Here is a 17,163-nt window from a genome sequence, read left to right as displayed (position 1 = left end):
TATTCTATTCTATTCTATTCTATTCTATTCTATTCTATTCTATTCTATTTTAAAGACTACCAAAAGTGGAAACCACCCAAATGCAGATCAACGGATAAATAAACAAAACATGGTATATCCATACAATGAAATAGTATTCATCCTTTAAAAGGAAGAATGTTCTGGGGTACCTGGGTGGCTCAGTCACAGTCACAGTCATTTAAGCATCCAACTCTTGATTTCGGCTCAGGTGATGATTTCATGGTTCCTGAGTTCAAACTCTGCCTTGAGCTCCACACTGATAGTGTGGAGGTCTGCTTGGGATCCTCTCTCTGCCCTTCTCTCTCTGCCCTTCCCCCAGGCATGTGTGCATTCTCTCTCTCAAAACAAATAAACTTAAAAAAAAATTAAAAGGAAGAAAGTTCTGACACATGCTATGAGGATGAACCTTGAAGACTTTATGCTGAGGTAAGCCAGTCATAAAAGCAAAAACAGTATATGATTCCATTCATACAAGGTACTTAAGAGTGGTCAAATTCATAGTGACAGAAAGTAGAATGGTGGTTGTCAGAGGCTGGGGAAGATAATAAAGGGGACTTATTTAATGGATATAGAATTTCAGTTTTACACAATGAAAAATGTTCTGTTGATAGATGGTGGTGGTTGTACAACGATGTGAACGTACTTAATGCCACTAAAGCTATATACACTTAAAAATGGTTAAAATGAAAAAAAAAAGGTTAAAATGGCAAATGTATAGCACATATATTTCATCACAATTTTTAAAAGGCTTTTTATATGCACATATCTATCTGTATATAAACCTGCTACATGGAATAGTACCTATGTAATATATTTAATCTATGTAATACATTCTCTCAGAGTCATGAGTTGGAAAATTGCTTTATCCAAAGAAGGGAAATACAGTATTTCTTTTTAATAGGCAATAAGTTGTGTAATTCATGAGGTTTTCCTATTTGCCTTTCCTTTTACCAATTTGCCTAGGGATAAACTGTGTGCTCATTTGAAGTAGCTTTCTTCCTTTAAATTGAAGTTCCTGATATAATCATCCTATTCCACAACCAGCTCCCCCCCTAAACAGACACACACACATACACATACACACACACACACACACACACACACACACACACTACCCATTTAATCTGGCTCTTATCTTTCCCTCTTTTTTTTTAAAGTGTATATATTTATTCTGAGAGAGACCATGAGCAAGGGAGGGGCAGAGAGACAGAGAGAGAGAATCCCAAGCAGGCTCCATGATGTCAGCACAGAGCCCAGTGTGAGGCCCAGTCTCATGAAGTGTGAGATAGTGACCTGAGGCAAAATCAAGAGTTGGACATTTAACCAACTGAGCCACCCAGGTTTAACTTTTACTATATAGATGCTTTTATTATTCTCCACCTCAAGTCTCATTTGAAAATTAGGTAACATATAATTAATAAATCTTAGTCTTGACTTACATTCTTTTAAAATAAGCAAACATTTGGAAATCCATATTAACAACATAATCCAAATGTATGAGCCTTACATTCTTTTAAAATAAGCAAACATTTGGGGGCGCCTGGGTGGCGCAGTCGGTTAAGCGTCCGACTTCAGCCAGGTCACGATCTCGCGGTCCGTGAGTTCGAGCCCCGCGTCAGGCTCTGGGCTGATGGCTCGGAGCCTGGAGCCTGTTTCCGATTCTGTGTCTCCCTCTCTCTCTGCCCCTCCCCCATTCATGCTCTGTCTCTCTCTGTCCCAAAAATAAATAAAAACGTTGAAAAAAAAAATTTTTTAAATAAGCAAACATTTGGAAATTCATATTAACAGCATAATCCAAATGTATGAGCTTTTTAGTATATATGTAATTATCATAACTCACAAAGATTTTCTGATTTGCACTGCTGAATATATTAATCAAAGTAGCACTCAACTAGATGTTATCCAGGAAGAGGATAGAAAAAAGTGGGCTACGCAATGAGGCAAAACTGGGAAGTAAAAAAATCTTATAATCAGGCTAATGATATTGACATTAGCATTCATTATCTAGTGTTTAAAAAAGTTCAATATAAATTTAAATCTTATAGGCTCATACTAAAGAACCTTGGATTAGGCTGCTTCCAATGACATACACAGCAAAGAGCAATGAAATTCATTATTAAATTCTAAACTCCAGAGTTTTCACTAACTCAGACAAGTAATCCCAGCTTATTCAAAAAGAGTATTTGCTACACGATTGTTCTATCATGAAATCTTAAGCACATTTTTCAGTTTCTATATTAATAAAGAAGCTATCAACAATACTACAAAAAATTCTGTAGAAATGTTTACTATGAGTAGTTGCTAAAATATTTGACCACATTTACATGAATTTATTATACAACCACCAAACCACTTTTTTGACAAAATCAATGCATACAGTAAACTCTTCTCTGGGTATTTATTAGCCCTTGTATACATCATAGTATAAAATAACTATTAATTATTCTGACCCTGAAGCAATGTCAAATTCCAAATATATACAGAAGTAGCTATAATGTTATAGTAATTACCGAATTCTCTGAGGTATGGCAAGCAATTATTGACTCTGATACTCAAATTTCACAATGATGCCAGCTAGCTGAGTTTAAAGTCACGATTAAGCAAACTAACAGTATTACACTTAAATAGCATACTGTTGGTATGTACACTGTCTTAAAATTCAAGTTCTAAACATATAATAAAGAGAAGACCTACCACAAAGCAAAAAAAAAAGCTAATTTTTGCTACTTGAGTTGCAGTAAGTTTCCCTACAGTTTTGAGTAAGGATTCTTGTTCTTTCACAGTAGGATGTGACATGCGAGACAGCTTGGCTTCCAATGCATGGCTTGATGGAAGCTGTCGAATCTCCATGATATTACTGAACCTTACACGAGACTTTTTGGGAGCTTAAAAGGAAAAGTATAATACAAAATCATTAAATGTCTCCCCTCACATCCAACAAAACCCATAAATTTTAATTTACTGATAAATGTGTATTCTTTAATCCATATATGATCAGACTTGGACAGCAAAGAAAAGCAGTTATATTAGTAACTGGAGCAGCTCTGCTCAAAGGGTTAACAGGAAAATGGTTTTCATCTATAAAAATGTTTTAAAGGCTTTAAAATGAGACCAAATATTCAAACAAGGGTTCTGCAATTATGTACATATATTGCCTGGCCAGGATTATAGTATGGTTATTATTTTAGCATTTATTGTGTAACTTTACTTGGATTTTTCCTCATAGATACCCAATTTACGAGAATTATTTTCCTGGTCAAGCATGCGGAACACTCCTCTAGAGGTTCACTCTTTGCAAGAGAGTATTATGGATAAACACTGTCTTACACTGAAGCTGACATTCTTTGCACCATTCACAGATACAAGAAACTCATAATTTGCTATTAGGGGTGTTTAGTGGCATGGCTGAAGAGGACACTGTCCATTTGAAAATATATATATAATAAAACCATACAGATTTCTGATATTTTCAAATTATTTCTAGTTGAATTAATAAAACCTTCTAGACAAAACTTCTGGAAGACTACAGGCCAAGCCAACACCACATGGAAAAGAAGAAATGCCAGGTGATCCTAGTTAACCCACAAAATCACTAAGTTTGGGGATGGTTTAAATGAAACTAAAATTTCTTCCCATTTCTAAGTTATAAAATTCTAAATTTTGCTTACTTTTTTCGGTATCAATGTTTGCGTTCTCAGGTTTTTCACTTGGAATATCATGAAATTTCACAGGAACATACAAAGGTTCACTCTAGAATGTAACAAAAACAGAAACAAATATAAACAGCAAATATAATAGTTGATATATTGTCTAAAATTTAAGATGAGAGTATATAGTCATATATACCGCTCAAAACACAGCTGTTCACCACCATATTTACAGAGAATTTTCCAAAATATATTGGAACAGCATTGGTACATTATGATATTTAGCCTTTAAATGTTATAAAAACAGACCCCTTTCTCAAGCTAACAGATTATCTCCTATTCCTTTTCATGTATTCTTTTAACAAATACATGCTAAATTTCTACTATGTCAGAAACCGTTATAGATCACGGGGCTATAAAAGTGAAAGAAGACAAAGTCTCTGTCATCAATGATCATGTAGGTTAAAGGGGAAGGCAGACAATAAAGAGATAATTAAGTATACAATGTGTAAATATCTGCCAAATTATTTCCTCTTATTACTTAAAATTCAACTGAAGGTTAAGATTCCTAAAACTATTACAGGTTTAATGGACAGAGAAAAAAATGGCTACCACTTATCAGTTCCTGCAATGCACTAGACACCAAGTCCAGAGCAGTTAAACATATATTTCCCATTAGTCCTCATAACAACCTCATAAAATGGTATTTAAAAAAACTTGGCGCACCTGGGTGGCTCAGGTGGTTGAGCATCTGATTCTTGATTTCAGCTCAGGTCATAATCTCACAGTTGTGGGATCAAACCGAGTTGGGCTCCAGGCTGAGCCTGCTTAGGATTCTCTCTCTCTAGCTCTCTCTCTGCCTCTCCCCACCCCACTCACCCCTCTCACTCACAAAATAAATAAATAAACATTAAAAATATACTTTTATAGAAGCCGAGATATAAAAAAATCAAGTGGTAGACAACAGAACTACCAGGTTTATCTAACCATGCGTTAAAGGTCTATGTTTTTAAATGGTTCTGAATTCTTCTGTTTTTACAAATGTTCTTTAAATGATCTATATTTAAGGCACAATTCTTTAACTAGGCTGTTTCTTAAATTAACAGAAAATGTTTTAATTTCCCTTTAGCTCTTGGCATAGAACTCTGCCAATGAAAAATACTCAGTAAATGAAGAGGCAACAGGATCTTAAAAAAGACATAGTCTCTTCATTCACTAAACTTTTCATAACAGCATTTGGTCTAGAAAATTTTGACATATCCATCTCACAGATAACAGCAAATATCAGTAGAAGAGTAGTTATAAGAATAGTCTGCCACCTCAACTCTTCCTTCTACGCTGATAGAGGCAACTGATATTAACCTTGCTGATTTTAAAGATCCCAGACAAAAGAAATGAGATTTTCTCTAAGCTTCATAAATTCTTTAGAGCATCTGGTAGCCTATCCTGCATACAACTACAGTTCTAAAAGGCAAACATTAATAAAGTCACCACACTAGTACTTTATAAACTGGTGTTAAACTTTAGAGTAACATTAAAATTTTTATAAGATAGAATGCCACATTTGGACCAATACATTTTACAGAAAGGCCTTAACAATGATCTACAAAAACCCAGATTTCTACATACTTTCTCTCCAACTAGATTATAAATGCTTAAAATAAGTGAATATGTTAATTACTTTACTGGTTCACTTATTATCTCTTTCCCCCTCCCCAAACACACACTCTCACACACTAGAACATAAGCTATATCTCTAGAGCCTAGAACAAGTGCTTAACAAATATTAAGTGCTCTTAAAATTTGTATAAAAATTTGTGGAATAAATAATCTGCTTATATATTGTCAGTGTCCAGCAAATATATTTGTTTCTAAGTGATAATAATAATAATGAACACAAAGTGACAAAGTTAGTAAGAAACAAAGGACAAAGGACTGTCCCTTAGTATTTTCACTCCATAACCAATATACTCTTCCCCTCCCTCTTTAAAAATTTTTTTTTCAACGTTTATTTATTTTTGGGACAGAGAGAGACAGAGCATGAACGGGGGAGGGTCAGAGAGAGAGGGAGACACAGAATCGGAAACAGGTTCCAGGCTCTGAGCCATCAGCCCAGAGCCTGACGCGGGGCTCGAACTCACGGACTGCGAGATCGTGACCTGGCTGAAGTCGGGCGCTTAACCGACTGTGCCACCCAGGCGCCCCTCCCCTCCCTCTTTAGAAGGTGGAATTGCTTACTTCTAGGTCCCAGGAAACAAAGTACTAAGTTACAATTCTTATGGAAGGCACCCAGTTTTAAGATATATCTATATCTTAATATAGTGGTGCTATAAAGCTATTTTAGTCCTTCCTGTCATGGCTCAATTCCACCCATTCCACCTCTGATGAGAAAAAAAGCACTTACCAAAGAACTATTCATAGTTGTATCTGTTGTGCAAGCAGCAAAGTACCCTTCAGCATCTGCAAACTACAGATAATGGGACATAAAATACGATTAAACTCATGTTATAAAGTAAGGCTGCTGTCATTCACAGCTCAAAGGAACAGAATCAAGAATGAAGAGTAGACCTTTAAGAGTATAATTATTAATAAAAATAGCAGCTAATGCCAAATATTCAATCATGCAAGATAGGTATTATCAACTTCATTTTACTGATAAAGAAACTGAAGCTGAGAGATTTCATCTAAGTGACAGAGCCAGGATTAAAATTCAAGTCAGTCTAAATACAAAACTTACAACCTTTTCACAATACTATTATAACATTTCAGATTGGCAGGAAAAGGACAGGTGGGTTAGTGAAAAAGACAAAAACATCTTAGTGTTACACTGATAACAGTATTAACACCAAGAACCCCCTAAATGGATCTCAGGGCCTGGACTGCACTTGGGAGAACTCTGGGCTAGTGCTGCAGAAGATGCTTCTATTCATACCCACAGCTACCCTATTATCTCTGCTTAAAGTCTGAAGAAGTTAAATAACTTGCTCAAGGTCAACAATAAGCAAATGACAGAACAAGATTCAAACACCAAAGCCCAGGCTCTTAAAAGAATTCTTATAAGTCAATAAGAAGGAGTCAATGTAGAAAAATAAACAAGATATAGACAACTCAAAAAGAATTCTATTACACAACAAATAAAAGAAAAAGCTACCAAAAGCAGGCAGATTAAACAAAGTATCACTGTTCACCTGTCAAATTAATAAATGTTGGGGTTTGGTAAGGATTCAATCACATGCATTGCTAACAGTGATATGAGATATAGACAGTAATTTAGCAGTAAGAAGCAAAAGCCTGAAATATGGCATTAGTTTTTATCCAGCAATTAGGCTTTGCAAAATTTATCCTAAGTAAATAACTACATATGTGTATAAAAAATATTCCTATTTATTTACATCAAAAGAGAAAGTGAAAACAACCTAATTATCAAGGAACAGTTAAACAAAATAGAAAAGATAATAACAAATGTTTATTTATTGGCCTGGAAAAGTGTTTATGATATATTGTTACATGGAAGGCAAAATCAGGTTAGACAATGATATTAAACTTATTTCTACTATAATTTTAAATATATGCACATTAATACACAGCTCTAGAAAGTATCAAATATATATAGTGGTGTTAGAATGGTGAGATTATGGACAGACTATTCTTATTCTTCTTATTACCATAATTTGTCTTCAACAATAAACATTCATCACTACTATAAAAAAAACATTGGGGCGCCTGGGTGGCGCAGTCGGTTAAGCGTCGGACTTCAGCCAGGTCACGATCTCGCGCTCCGTGAGTTCGAGCCCCGCGTCGGGCTCTGGGCTGATGGCTCAGAGCCTGGAGCCTGTTTCCGATTCTGTGTCTCCCTCTCTCTCTGCCCCTCCCCCGTTCATGCTCTGTCTCTCTCTGTCCCCAAAATAAATAAACGTTGAAAAAAAAAATTAAAAAAAAAAAACATTAAAAAATGTTCTAGGAATACTACATTATTATTCATGATATACCACTAAGAACAGAAAGCCAGTTGTAAAACAGGACATAATGAAAATACATGAAAAAGAATGGCAGGATATATGCCAAAATACTCTGGGGTTATTCTGTGAATGTTGGAATTACTTATTTTCTTCTTTTTGTCCCTCTGTATTTTCTAAATTTTCAATAATGTGCATGTATTATATACACATAACATATTCCTACATGTAATACTACAATGTGTACACATTTCTATAATGTACATTACCTTTGCAAAGTAAAAAATAGAACGTGTTCATTAGAAAAGACAATAAATAATACTAGTCTAATGCACAAAAAATAATACACACCAAAAAAATAAAAGAGAAAGAAAGTATTTGGAAAGAGTGGGGAATGGGAGTTAGTTATTATTTAATGGATAGAGTTTCTGTTCAGGATAATGAAGAAGTTCTGGAGATGGATAGTGGTGATGGCTGCACAGCAAAGAGAATATATTTAATGCCAGCGAGCATTTAAAATGTTCATTATATGACACTATACATTTATTTTTATTTTTTAATTTATTTTGGGGGGGGGGGGGAGGAGAGAGAGCGAGAGACTGCGGGGAGGGGCAGAGAGAGAGCAGGAACAGAGGATCTGAAGCAGACTCCGTGCTGACAGCAATGAGCCTGATGCAGGGCTCGAATCCACAAACTGTGAGATCATGACCTAAGCCAAAGTGGGACGTTCAACCAGCTGAGCCACCAAAGTGTCTCTATGCCACTATACATTTAAAAATGGTTAAAATTGTAAATTTTATGCCATCTATATCTAACTACAATAAAAAAGGGGGGGGAGAAAAAGGGCTAAAATGGTAAATCTGATGTCATGCATATTCTATCACAATTTTAAAAGAAGAGAAAAGGAGAGAGATGGGAAAAAGAAGAGAATGTAAGAGGCAGTTTAATATTCTTCACTCTCAAAAATTCAGTGTCTACTTCTACAAGGAAGATACATCACTATATAAACTGCCATTTCTCTCAACTCTATGAATCAGCACATTATGTGCTGATTATCAATGAAAGAATGTAATTTGGTTAGCCAAACATCTGAAACATGGCCTAAATATGCTATTCTCATTTCAATAAATAAAACCTTGAATTCATTTCTACAATCAACTTCACCACTAATTAGATGCTATTCAACCCGTGTGCAAATGACCAAAGACTCCAGATATTCTTCTTACTCCTCACTTTCATCTTCATCTCCACATTAATTGATTTAGGCCAGCTCAATAATTTTTAACAACTCAAAGGATGTTATGAGGTAACAGCAAGAAAGTGATTATGCACCTTTGATTTCTCATAAGATATTTTGATACCAGGTTGATTAGAAGAAGAATTTAAAATTTTGGACAAAAGTCGGTTTCTCTTATGTTATCTTCATTCATTTTAGCAACTTGAAATTTGACAGTCCTTTGAGACACTAACTTTACACTTTGAAAAAATAAATCCCCTCTCCAACAAGCACTTAAAATTTAAAACTTACAAAAGCAGCATGCTTTCCTCGAAATCCTCTTGTACACTGTTGTCTCCATGGCTTCCAAATAATAAAGCCCAAAAGGTATAGAACAAACATAGATGTTTTTGCAAAGGTGCTGAAGAACGGCTTGTTGTACTGAGTAAAAACATACTGTAGAGGAAAAATTTACAGAAACTATGAAATGACTTTAAACCTTATTACTTATCTCTAATAAAATAAGCCTATTACATGATTTTTAACTCTAGAAGTTCAAGTGAAACAGAAAATCAAAAAGGATTATGAAAATATTTTATACTCATTTCTAAATATTGTATTTGCTTATATACAAAGAATATTCCCAAACAAAACAGCAACAACTTCCAAAAAAAATGTTCTGTTCAACATGCATCAAAAACCTACTATGCAAGAGAGAGTACTTGTGCTAAAGGCTAAGGAAAAATAAGACAGCCTTTCTTTTCATATATTTATGAAAAGAACAGCATAATGTGTTAAGTACCACAATAGGGGTATACAGGTACCATGGAATTACCAAAGGGAGACAGACCATTTTGAGGATTATGGAAGTTTCCTAAGAGAAGCTATTCTTGAGCTGAGTGTGGGGGACTGAATAATAGCCCAGAGGAAACAGCATAAAGGAAGGTAATAAAGCAGAATAGTGTATGAATAAAACTGCATGAAGTTTAATAGTTAGGAAATTATATAAAACCTGTCACCTTCATTTAACTTAGAACTCATGATTTTCTTGTTTCCTAAAAAAATATTCCTAGTTATGTATACTGAAAGGCCTGGAAAAAATGACCCAGGAGGAGTAAGCACCTATAGAATCCTGATGGTAATCTGTATTATCCTGCACTAAAAGAAACCATGGGTTCTTAAAGAAATGACCAAATCCAAGTATGGAGCAGGAAAAGTACCAGATGAGCCTCGGGCATCTTGCACCAGAAAACAAATAGGATGTTAAAGATTAATAGGATCATACTGAAAGGACAGTAGAGCCAATTTGAAGGGGCCCCCACTGGTCAAAGATAGGACAGTTTAAGCATAAAACGGAGTAACTACAATTGTCTGAAACACAGTAAATATACAAAAATCCATGAATGTATAATGATACTCTATTGTTACTAATGGAAGTTGCTAAGCAACATTACTCTAAAATGAACAAAAGAAAAGAATCAAGATTTATTCAACCCTTCCTATATGAAACATGTTTCAGGATAACCACATAGTAGTTACAGAAAGCTCTCCGTAAATAATTCCAGCTAATAAATGCAGAAGTAACGACCCTTAGAAAAATCATCATTTTACAACCCCTAAATGAAATAGTCCATCAAGAGAATAATCATATGGATAACTGACTACTACCTAAAGGTTGGTAAGAAATTTTATAGTGCCAAAGTTGGCATCACCCAAAGTAAGACTTGCAGCCATTTGTGACTCATGTGTTATCACGGGAAGTACCCAGTTCCACCAAGGTATTTTTCCCGAAAAACTGAACCTGAATCAAATCAAGACTTAACCTAAGTACCATTTTACAGGAAGTAAGCGAAAAGGAGGAGCAAGTTAAATGACACCCCAAGGAAACAATCAGCCAAATTTGGAATGTGTGTTATGAAGTGAATATGTATGTCTTCCCCAAGTTCATATGTTAAAATCCTAACCCCTAATGTGATGGTATTTGGAGGTGAGGCTTTTGGAGATAACTAAGGACAGAAGCCTCATAGATGGAATTAGTGCCTTATAAAGACACCACAGAATGCTGCCCTTTCTGCCTTGAGAGGACACAGTGAGAACACTGCCACCTAAGATCCAGGAAGCATATCCTCACCAGACACTGCATCTGCCAGTGCCTTGATCTTGAGCTCTCCAGGCCACAGATGTGAGAAATAAATGTTTGTTGTCTGAGTCACCCAGGCTAATGGCAGTCTTGTTGTGATACCCAGAATGTGATATATCCTATAGGAAAAATGATCCAGCTTTTCTGACAAATTAATAGCATGATTTTTAAAAAAGGCAGGGGTGGGGGAGTACAGTTAAGGAACAAAAGTGAATTAAAAGCAATTTGAATATGGATCAGGTACCAGATGATTTTAAGAAATTATAATTTTGTTAGATATGTTAATGGCAGAGTGATCATATTTTTAAAAATTAGGACCTTTCAGTTTGAGGTGAATATGAAAAAATTTATAGGTGAAAGGATAAGTGGCTAGAATGTGCTTTAAAATAGTCCAGGAAAACATGTCTGGGAGGTTGGTAAGAGAAGATTGGCAAAATTTGATAGTTGTTAGGTATATGAAGATCCATTATACCATTCTCTCTACTTTGTAGATGTTAGAAAATTTTTATAATACAAAGATTGATTTTCTTGTTGAAATGCACAATATATCTCAAAAGTTTAATGAGCATATTTGGCTGAAAAATTAGACACATCATATATGCTCTTGGATAACAAAATTATAAAATATTATCTTATCAACAGATTGGAATTGCTTAAGTTATAATTTGATCAGGTCCTCTTCTGTCCTAAATTTTATTACCAGATAAATAAAAATAAAACCATTTATTTAAAACTAAAATAAATTTTTAAAGATAGGCTTATTTCCCTGTCAACATTAAAGAGATTTCTTTGTGGTTAAACTACAGAATGTTAATCTAAAAAAAAAAAAAAAAAAAAGTTATAGAAGAGTGAAAAATAAATGGCTGTTGTATTCCAGAGCCTACTTCCAAAACAGCTAAAAATTTATTTATTCATTGGCTACAATGTCAATATCAATTATTTACTTAGCTATGATGTGAGATGACCAGCAGTAGCAAACTGCTTTTTTTCACATTTAAGTTCATTTTATAAATGCTAGTTTCCTTTTGTATATTAGCCTTAAGACTGCAACATGTAAGTTGAAAAGTAATTTCTGAAAGTGAAACTTCTTTATAAAAAGCATGTCTTTTTATAGAGATTAACTAAACAAATAAAAATAACTACATATATAATTAGAAAGAAAAACTACTTTGTGCACTCAAAATAACACATTACTATCACGAGTACTCTGATAAAGGCAAAATAAAATTTAACTGAATGCGCTGTGTACCATGTATTTTACAATGTTTGAATTGGCAAATGTATAACTGTGCATGCACTCATGCATATGCACAATAATGAAAACTCTGATCACTTTCACTCATTTGTCCAAAAGCATTCTTACTATCCACTAAATGGTGACAAATGGTTTTGCATCCTAGATACTTGTTCCACTAGAAAACAGTATTTATAAACAACAGCAAAAACCCTGAATTTACTAGAAAACAGCAGATACATATTCAAATATTAAGAAAACATGCACATAGTCTCATTTTTTGTAAATAACTCTCTAGAAGACAGATGAAAACTCTACGATACAAAAAAGAGTATCTTTTCTTTCAACTTGAATTGACACGAATTCACTTATCAAAGAAAATATAAGTAATTCAACATTCAAAATACTGCTTTTTTAAAAAAAATATTTTTATGTTTATTTTATTTTTGAAGGAGAGACGGAGCATGAGGAGGGCAGGGGCAGAGAAAGAGGGTGACCCCGAATCTGAAGCAGGCTCCAGGCTCCAAAATGTCAGCACAGAGCCGGAAGCGGGGCTGGAACTCCCAAACCGTGAGATCATGACCTGAGATGAAGTTGGATGCTCAACTGACTGAGCCACCCAGGCGCCCCCAAAATACTGCTTGAAGCACGAGAGATAGAAATGATTAGAGAGATACTGCAGATTGACAGCAGCATTACTAGAATGCAACATCATTCCTACACAAGAATTACATACCGAAGTAAGTTCTGAGGATGCGACCCATATCACATCAACAAGTAGGAGAATAACAATCCCAAGAGCCATTCTCCTGCGCTGGGTGAAACCACTGCTCTGGGAATTCATCCGGTTCATGATAAATACACACACCATCTGCAGTCTGTTTTGTAGAAAATACAGATCCCATTAGAGAAGATTTCGAAAAATAACCATAGAAAATGAGAAATTCGCGTAAGAGAAACAAACATCACTTGTTAGCTAAGGTTCATTTTGAAGGTCACACGGTAAATTAAAAGTTGGATTTACCTTACTTTGAAGGCCTTTCTGAGATCAACAGCAATGCCTGAAAACTTGGCAGATCTGAGTCTAAAAGGAGGTAAAGAACTCAGCGCACCTAAAAACAACCATAAAATGATTACGAAAACATCAACGACTCAAAATAAGGTTCATCACATCTTTTTTAACTCTTAAAATTCAAAATGAAGAAATGAAAAAAAAATACCTAAGTGTGTTAAATACAATTGACACTATTCTCTAGCCTCTAATGGTATTCACTGTATACTTCAAATTATATTCAGAAACGTACACAGTACAGAAAAAAAAAAAAAGGCCAGTATTCAACAAACGGCAGTATTTAACAATAGTTAACTACTGGTAAATAGCTCCTCCAAGTTTCGTAAATACACAACTCCATTCGCCTCTCCCTACAGAGGAATCCACAGGGGGCAAGGTCTAGACTCGCGCCTGTTTCTGAGTGTCTTCTCGGTCCCCTGTCTCTTGGCAGGGGAGTTTGATTATTTGAGAGGAAGTGATTTGTTTTGAGTCTTGAGGGCACGTTTCCAAACGCCTCACGTGGTTGAAGGGGAGGATACTCCACGCTCCCGCACCCACCCCTGCCTGTCACCGCATCTACTTTCTTTAGATCGAAAGAGAAATTCACGAGACGAGTGAGGAAACAGCTGTTAAAGGGAATCCTCTTCCTTTGAGGGGAAAAAAAAAAAAAAAAGTTAAGCCGGTGACGCCTCCTCAGGGAGTGAGAAAAAGCCCGGAGGCGGCGCTCGAGCAGCTCCCACTAGTGCCTGAGTCCTCACCAGGCTCACACGCCCCTGTCAGCCTTCCCCTCACGCCGCCCCTCGGAGACCAGTACCATTTCCTCCAGGGCGCTCCGACAGCCACCAACAGCTGGGGGTGGGGCCGTTCGTGGACACTCGGTGCCGGTTTGGGCGCAGGTTGATTTCGCGGCCCACCCCTGCCTGCCTACCTGGCCTTCCTGCCCCGCGATGGTGTCGTGGCGGCACCATGAGCGGCCTCGGCCCGGACCCGCCGCCGCCCAGCGCCACGGCCGCGGCCTCGGACTCACAGAGCTGTCGCGGCGCCTGACATTGCGCTGCGCTGGAGGCCCAGCACCTGAAGCTGCGGTGTCCCTCGGGGCGAGGCTGCGGACGCCACCCAGCCCCACTCGGCCCAGAAGGGCGGGAGTGGGCGAGGGGAAGGGACCGCTCAGGCAGCGATGGCCGCGGAGGCCCGAAGCTGGACCCCGGCCACGCCCCCAGCCGGCCAGCCTGCCCCTCCGCCCCGCCCCCCCAGCCCGATGGCGGCGGCGCTGAGGTTACGTCACGGCGGCGCGACGGCCCACCGCGCGTGGGCGCGTCTCCAAGGTGACTTGGCTGCTTGGAGCGGAGTACTACAGGCTGCACGGGCGCGGAGCTCGAAGACTATTCCGTGACGCTGGGGAGGAGCGGAGATAGAAGAAGTAAAGCAGGGTGTGGTGGAAGAAGAGGGAAGAGGGCGTGGGTGGCTGGGGCAGAATGAAGGACGAGGGAGGTGGCCGAGGCTCCACATGGCCCCGCCCTAGAACCAAAGCTAGCAGCTCCGTTTCCTAGATTTGGAGAGGACCTAAAAGCAAAGTGGCTTGGCAGAACTTTTGCTTTCTGGAACCTTTTGTGTGTAAAACTAGATCCCAGTTCTCGGAGGTAGAAACTGTGTCCCTAGGGGAAAGCTACTTCACCTCCTTGGCTCTCAGTTTTCTCATATGATGAGAAAATGATGGCACCTGCCTCATCTGTTTATGTATATCTACACACTTGTGTACACACACACACACACACACACACACACACACGTATGCATGCCAGGATTACATTAGTTTACAAATGTGAAGGGCTTAGATCAATTCATGGCTCATGGAACTCCACAAATGTAAATAGTAAGCTGTATAGATTTTTTTCTTAACTATCTTTTGACTATCCCATAAAAAATGCTTGACCAACGTCCTAATTTGTATTTAGAAAAGAAAAACAAGACTAAAGGGTTCTGTAATTTAACTGGAATTATCCACCACTAGTGCGTTTTTAACATCTTCAAGTGCAATAGTAAGAAATAGGAAGAATTTAACTTTCTTGCCGTAGTGACAATATACTACATTTTTTAATTCTTTTAAATATTTTGTTTCACTGAAATTACATATTCAGATGACTGATGAAACAATATCAATGGACATTTTTTGTGTTGCTCAACCAGTTTCTAATAAATGATCAGTATCAAGCACCTCTAATGAATTATTCAGAAACCTGTCATTGAGAGTTGGAAAAATCTTAACCATGTTCTTAAAATTACTACTTAGGGGAAATGTGGTTGCATATAGTAAGTAATATAATCAGCACCCTTTTTATTCTTTTCTTTAACATTCTTTAGGGTGACAAGCTCATTATATGCTACATTTATAATATACAGACTGAAAAAATAATAATAATATAAATACCTCTGAGTATCTAAGGATCATGAAAACTTCTAATTCTTAATCTGACCACAATTTGTTTACTAATCTTGAGGATAATTCTACTCTCAATTTGGCCTCAGTTTTCCATCTGTAAACATAGGGAGGCAGTTGGTTTTTTCTTAATTAAATAATGCAAATGATAGTACTTTGTAAATGTATGTAAATGCAGGTTACCATTATTACCACCTGTTTCCACAGCATCTGCTAAAGGACAATGCTGTGATACTGTTGTGATAGTGAAGATAAGGTTAATTCTAGACCAGCTCTTCAAGCAGTCTCCAACCCTAGGTTAATTGTCCATTAATGTATTTCCCCAGTTCCCTCTGAAGGAGATTCCACTGTATTGCTCTGTGACAACAGATTCTAGTGTGATTTCTGTGCTGTGATACCATCTTAATTTCAGGCATTGCTTCCTTTGGACCCCAAGTATATATCTTGGATAATATATACTCAAGGATAAGCCCTCAGTAAGTTCAAAATCTCACACCAAATACCAACTGTCTACATTTTCATATATAAGTTCTACAAGAGCAAGGATTTTTGTCAATATCATTCTCCATATATCCTCACCATCTAGAACAATACCTAGGACAGAGTTGGCAATAATATCTGTTGAATGAACTTGAACTTCCTGCAGTCTCTTGACCTTTATACCTAATTTTCCCAAGTCTCCATTTCTGTCAGTTGGTACCACCTTTATTCTAGTCTCACAGGACTAAACGGTTAACTTATTATTTTCCTTTTTTACTCTTCAAAGTTGATAACTCTTCACTGAGATCTCACAAAAGTAGACCCTTAAAATTCATCAGGTATTAAGCCTGACACCTTCAAAAAAACCCACCAGAAATGTAGAGTGTAATTTCTCCCACAAAATACATATGTCACAATATGAGTACGAAAACAAAGTTGTATATGTACAGAGCAGCCACTAGCTAACTCTCCTGTGCACCAGCCTCAAAGACTACAATTCAATTCAAGCTCTAGTAAAATTATACATGACTAGGAGTTACTGATCAAATCCTGGCCATTTTGGGCCAGTTGTCGCAGAGATTGTGGTTGGCTTTCTGAACTGACTGCTGCAATGGTTGTGGGTCAGAGTTCTATTTTTATATATGCTCTGGTCTTTGTCCCTTTGTATTTTCAGTCTCACAAAAGTCTATGTATCTTTCTATTCTCTGAAGTAGCTACCAGCATGCTGGGCATATAGCTCAATAAATATTTGATTTTATTTGCTTCCAAGACATTGTTTAATGGATTGAGGTTTGCAATTAAACAAATTGTGGTATAGAAAAGACTGCTTTTGAATGTGTCCCTTACTGAATTTTATGGGGTAAATCATATGCTTCAGGGAAAGTCATAAACTTGGGAGGTTCTGAGGTATCTCAGGTACTGGGGTTTATTGAATACAACCAAGTCTTAGATTTTAAAGGGTTTAAAGGCAGGTTAGATGAG

At 36.9% G+C, this 17,163-nt stretch overlaps 1 protein-coding gene across 2 annotated transcripts in view; it reads right to left on the bottom strand.

Annotated features, from left to right (window-relative positions):
* The window catches only part of SLC35F5 (solute carrier family 35 member F5), a 38,528-nt gene extending 24,042 nt beyond the window's left edge, over window positions 1-14,486 (bottom strand). The window contains exons 1-7 of one of the 2 annotated variants that reach the window (XM_040474887.1): window positions 14,194-14,486; window positions 13,239-13,326; window positions 12,951-13,092; window positions 9,153-9,296; window positions 6,073-6,135; window positions 3,690-3,771; window positions 2,716-2,906 (exon numbers count right to left, since the gene is read on the bottom strand). In XM_040474887.1, the coding sequence (XP_040330821.1) occupies window positions 2,716-2,906; window positions 3,690-3,771; window positions 6,073-6,135; window positions 9,153-9,296; window positions 12,951-13,092; window positions 13,239-13,326; window positions 14,194-14,233 (750 nt within the window). In that variant the 5' untranslated portion in view covers window positions 14,234-14,486. The remainder of the gene's footprint in view (window positions 1-2,715; window positions 2,907-3,689; window positions 3,772-6,072; window positions 6,136-9,152; window positions 9,297-12,950; window positions 13,093-13,238; window positions 13,327-14,193) is intronic. The other variant, XM_040474886.1, reaches the window with a different exon arrangement.
* Window positions 14,487-17,163: the final 2,677 nt, after the last annotated feature.

This window comes from Herpailurus yagouaroundi, unplaced genomic scaffold (assembly GCF_014898765.1).
Source record: "Herpailurus yagouaroundi ecotype Mexico unplaced genomic scaffold, PumYag 140, whole genome shotgun sequence".
Taxonomy (NCBI): Eukaryota; Metazoa; Chordata; class Mammalia; order Carnivora; family Felidae; genus Herpailurus; species Herpailurus yagouaroundi.
The sequence above is the reverse complement of the archived record's forward strand: the minus strand, read 5'-3'. Positions and strand labels throughout refer to the sequence as shown.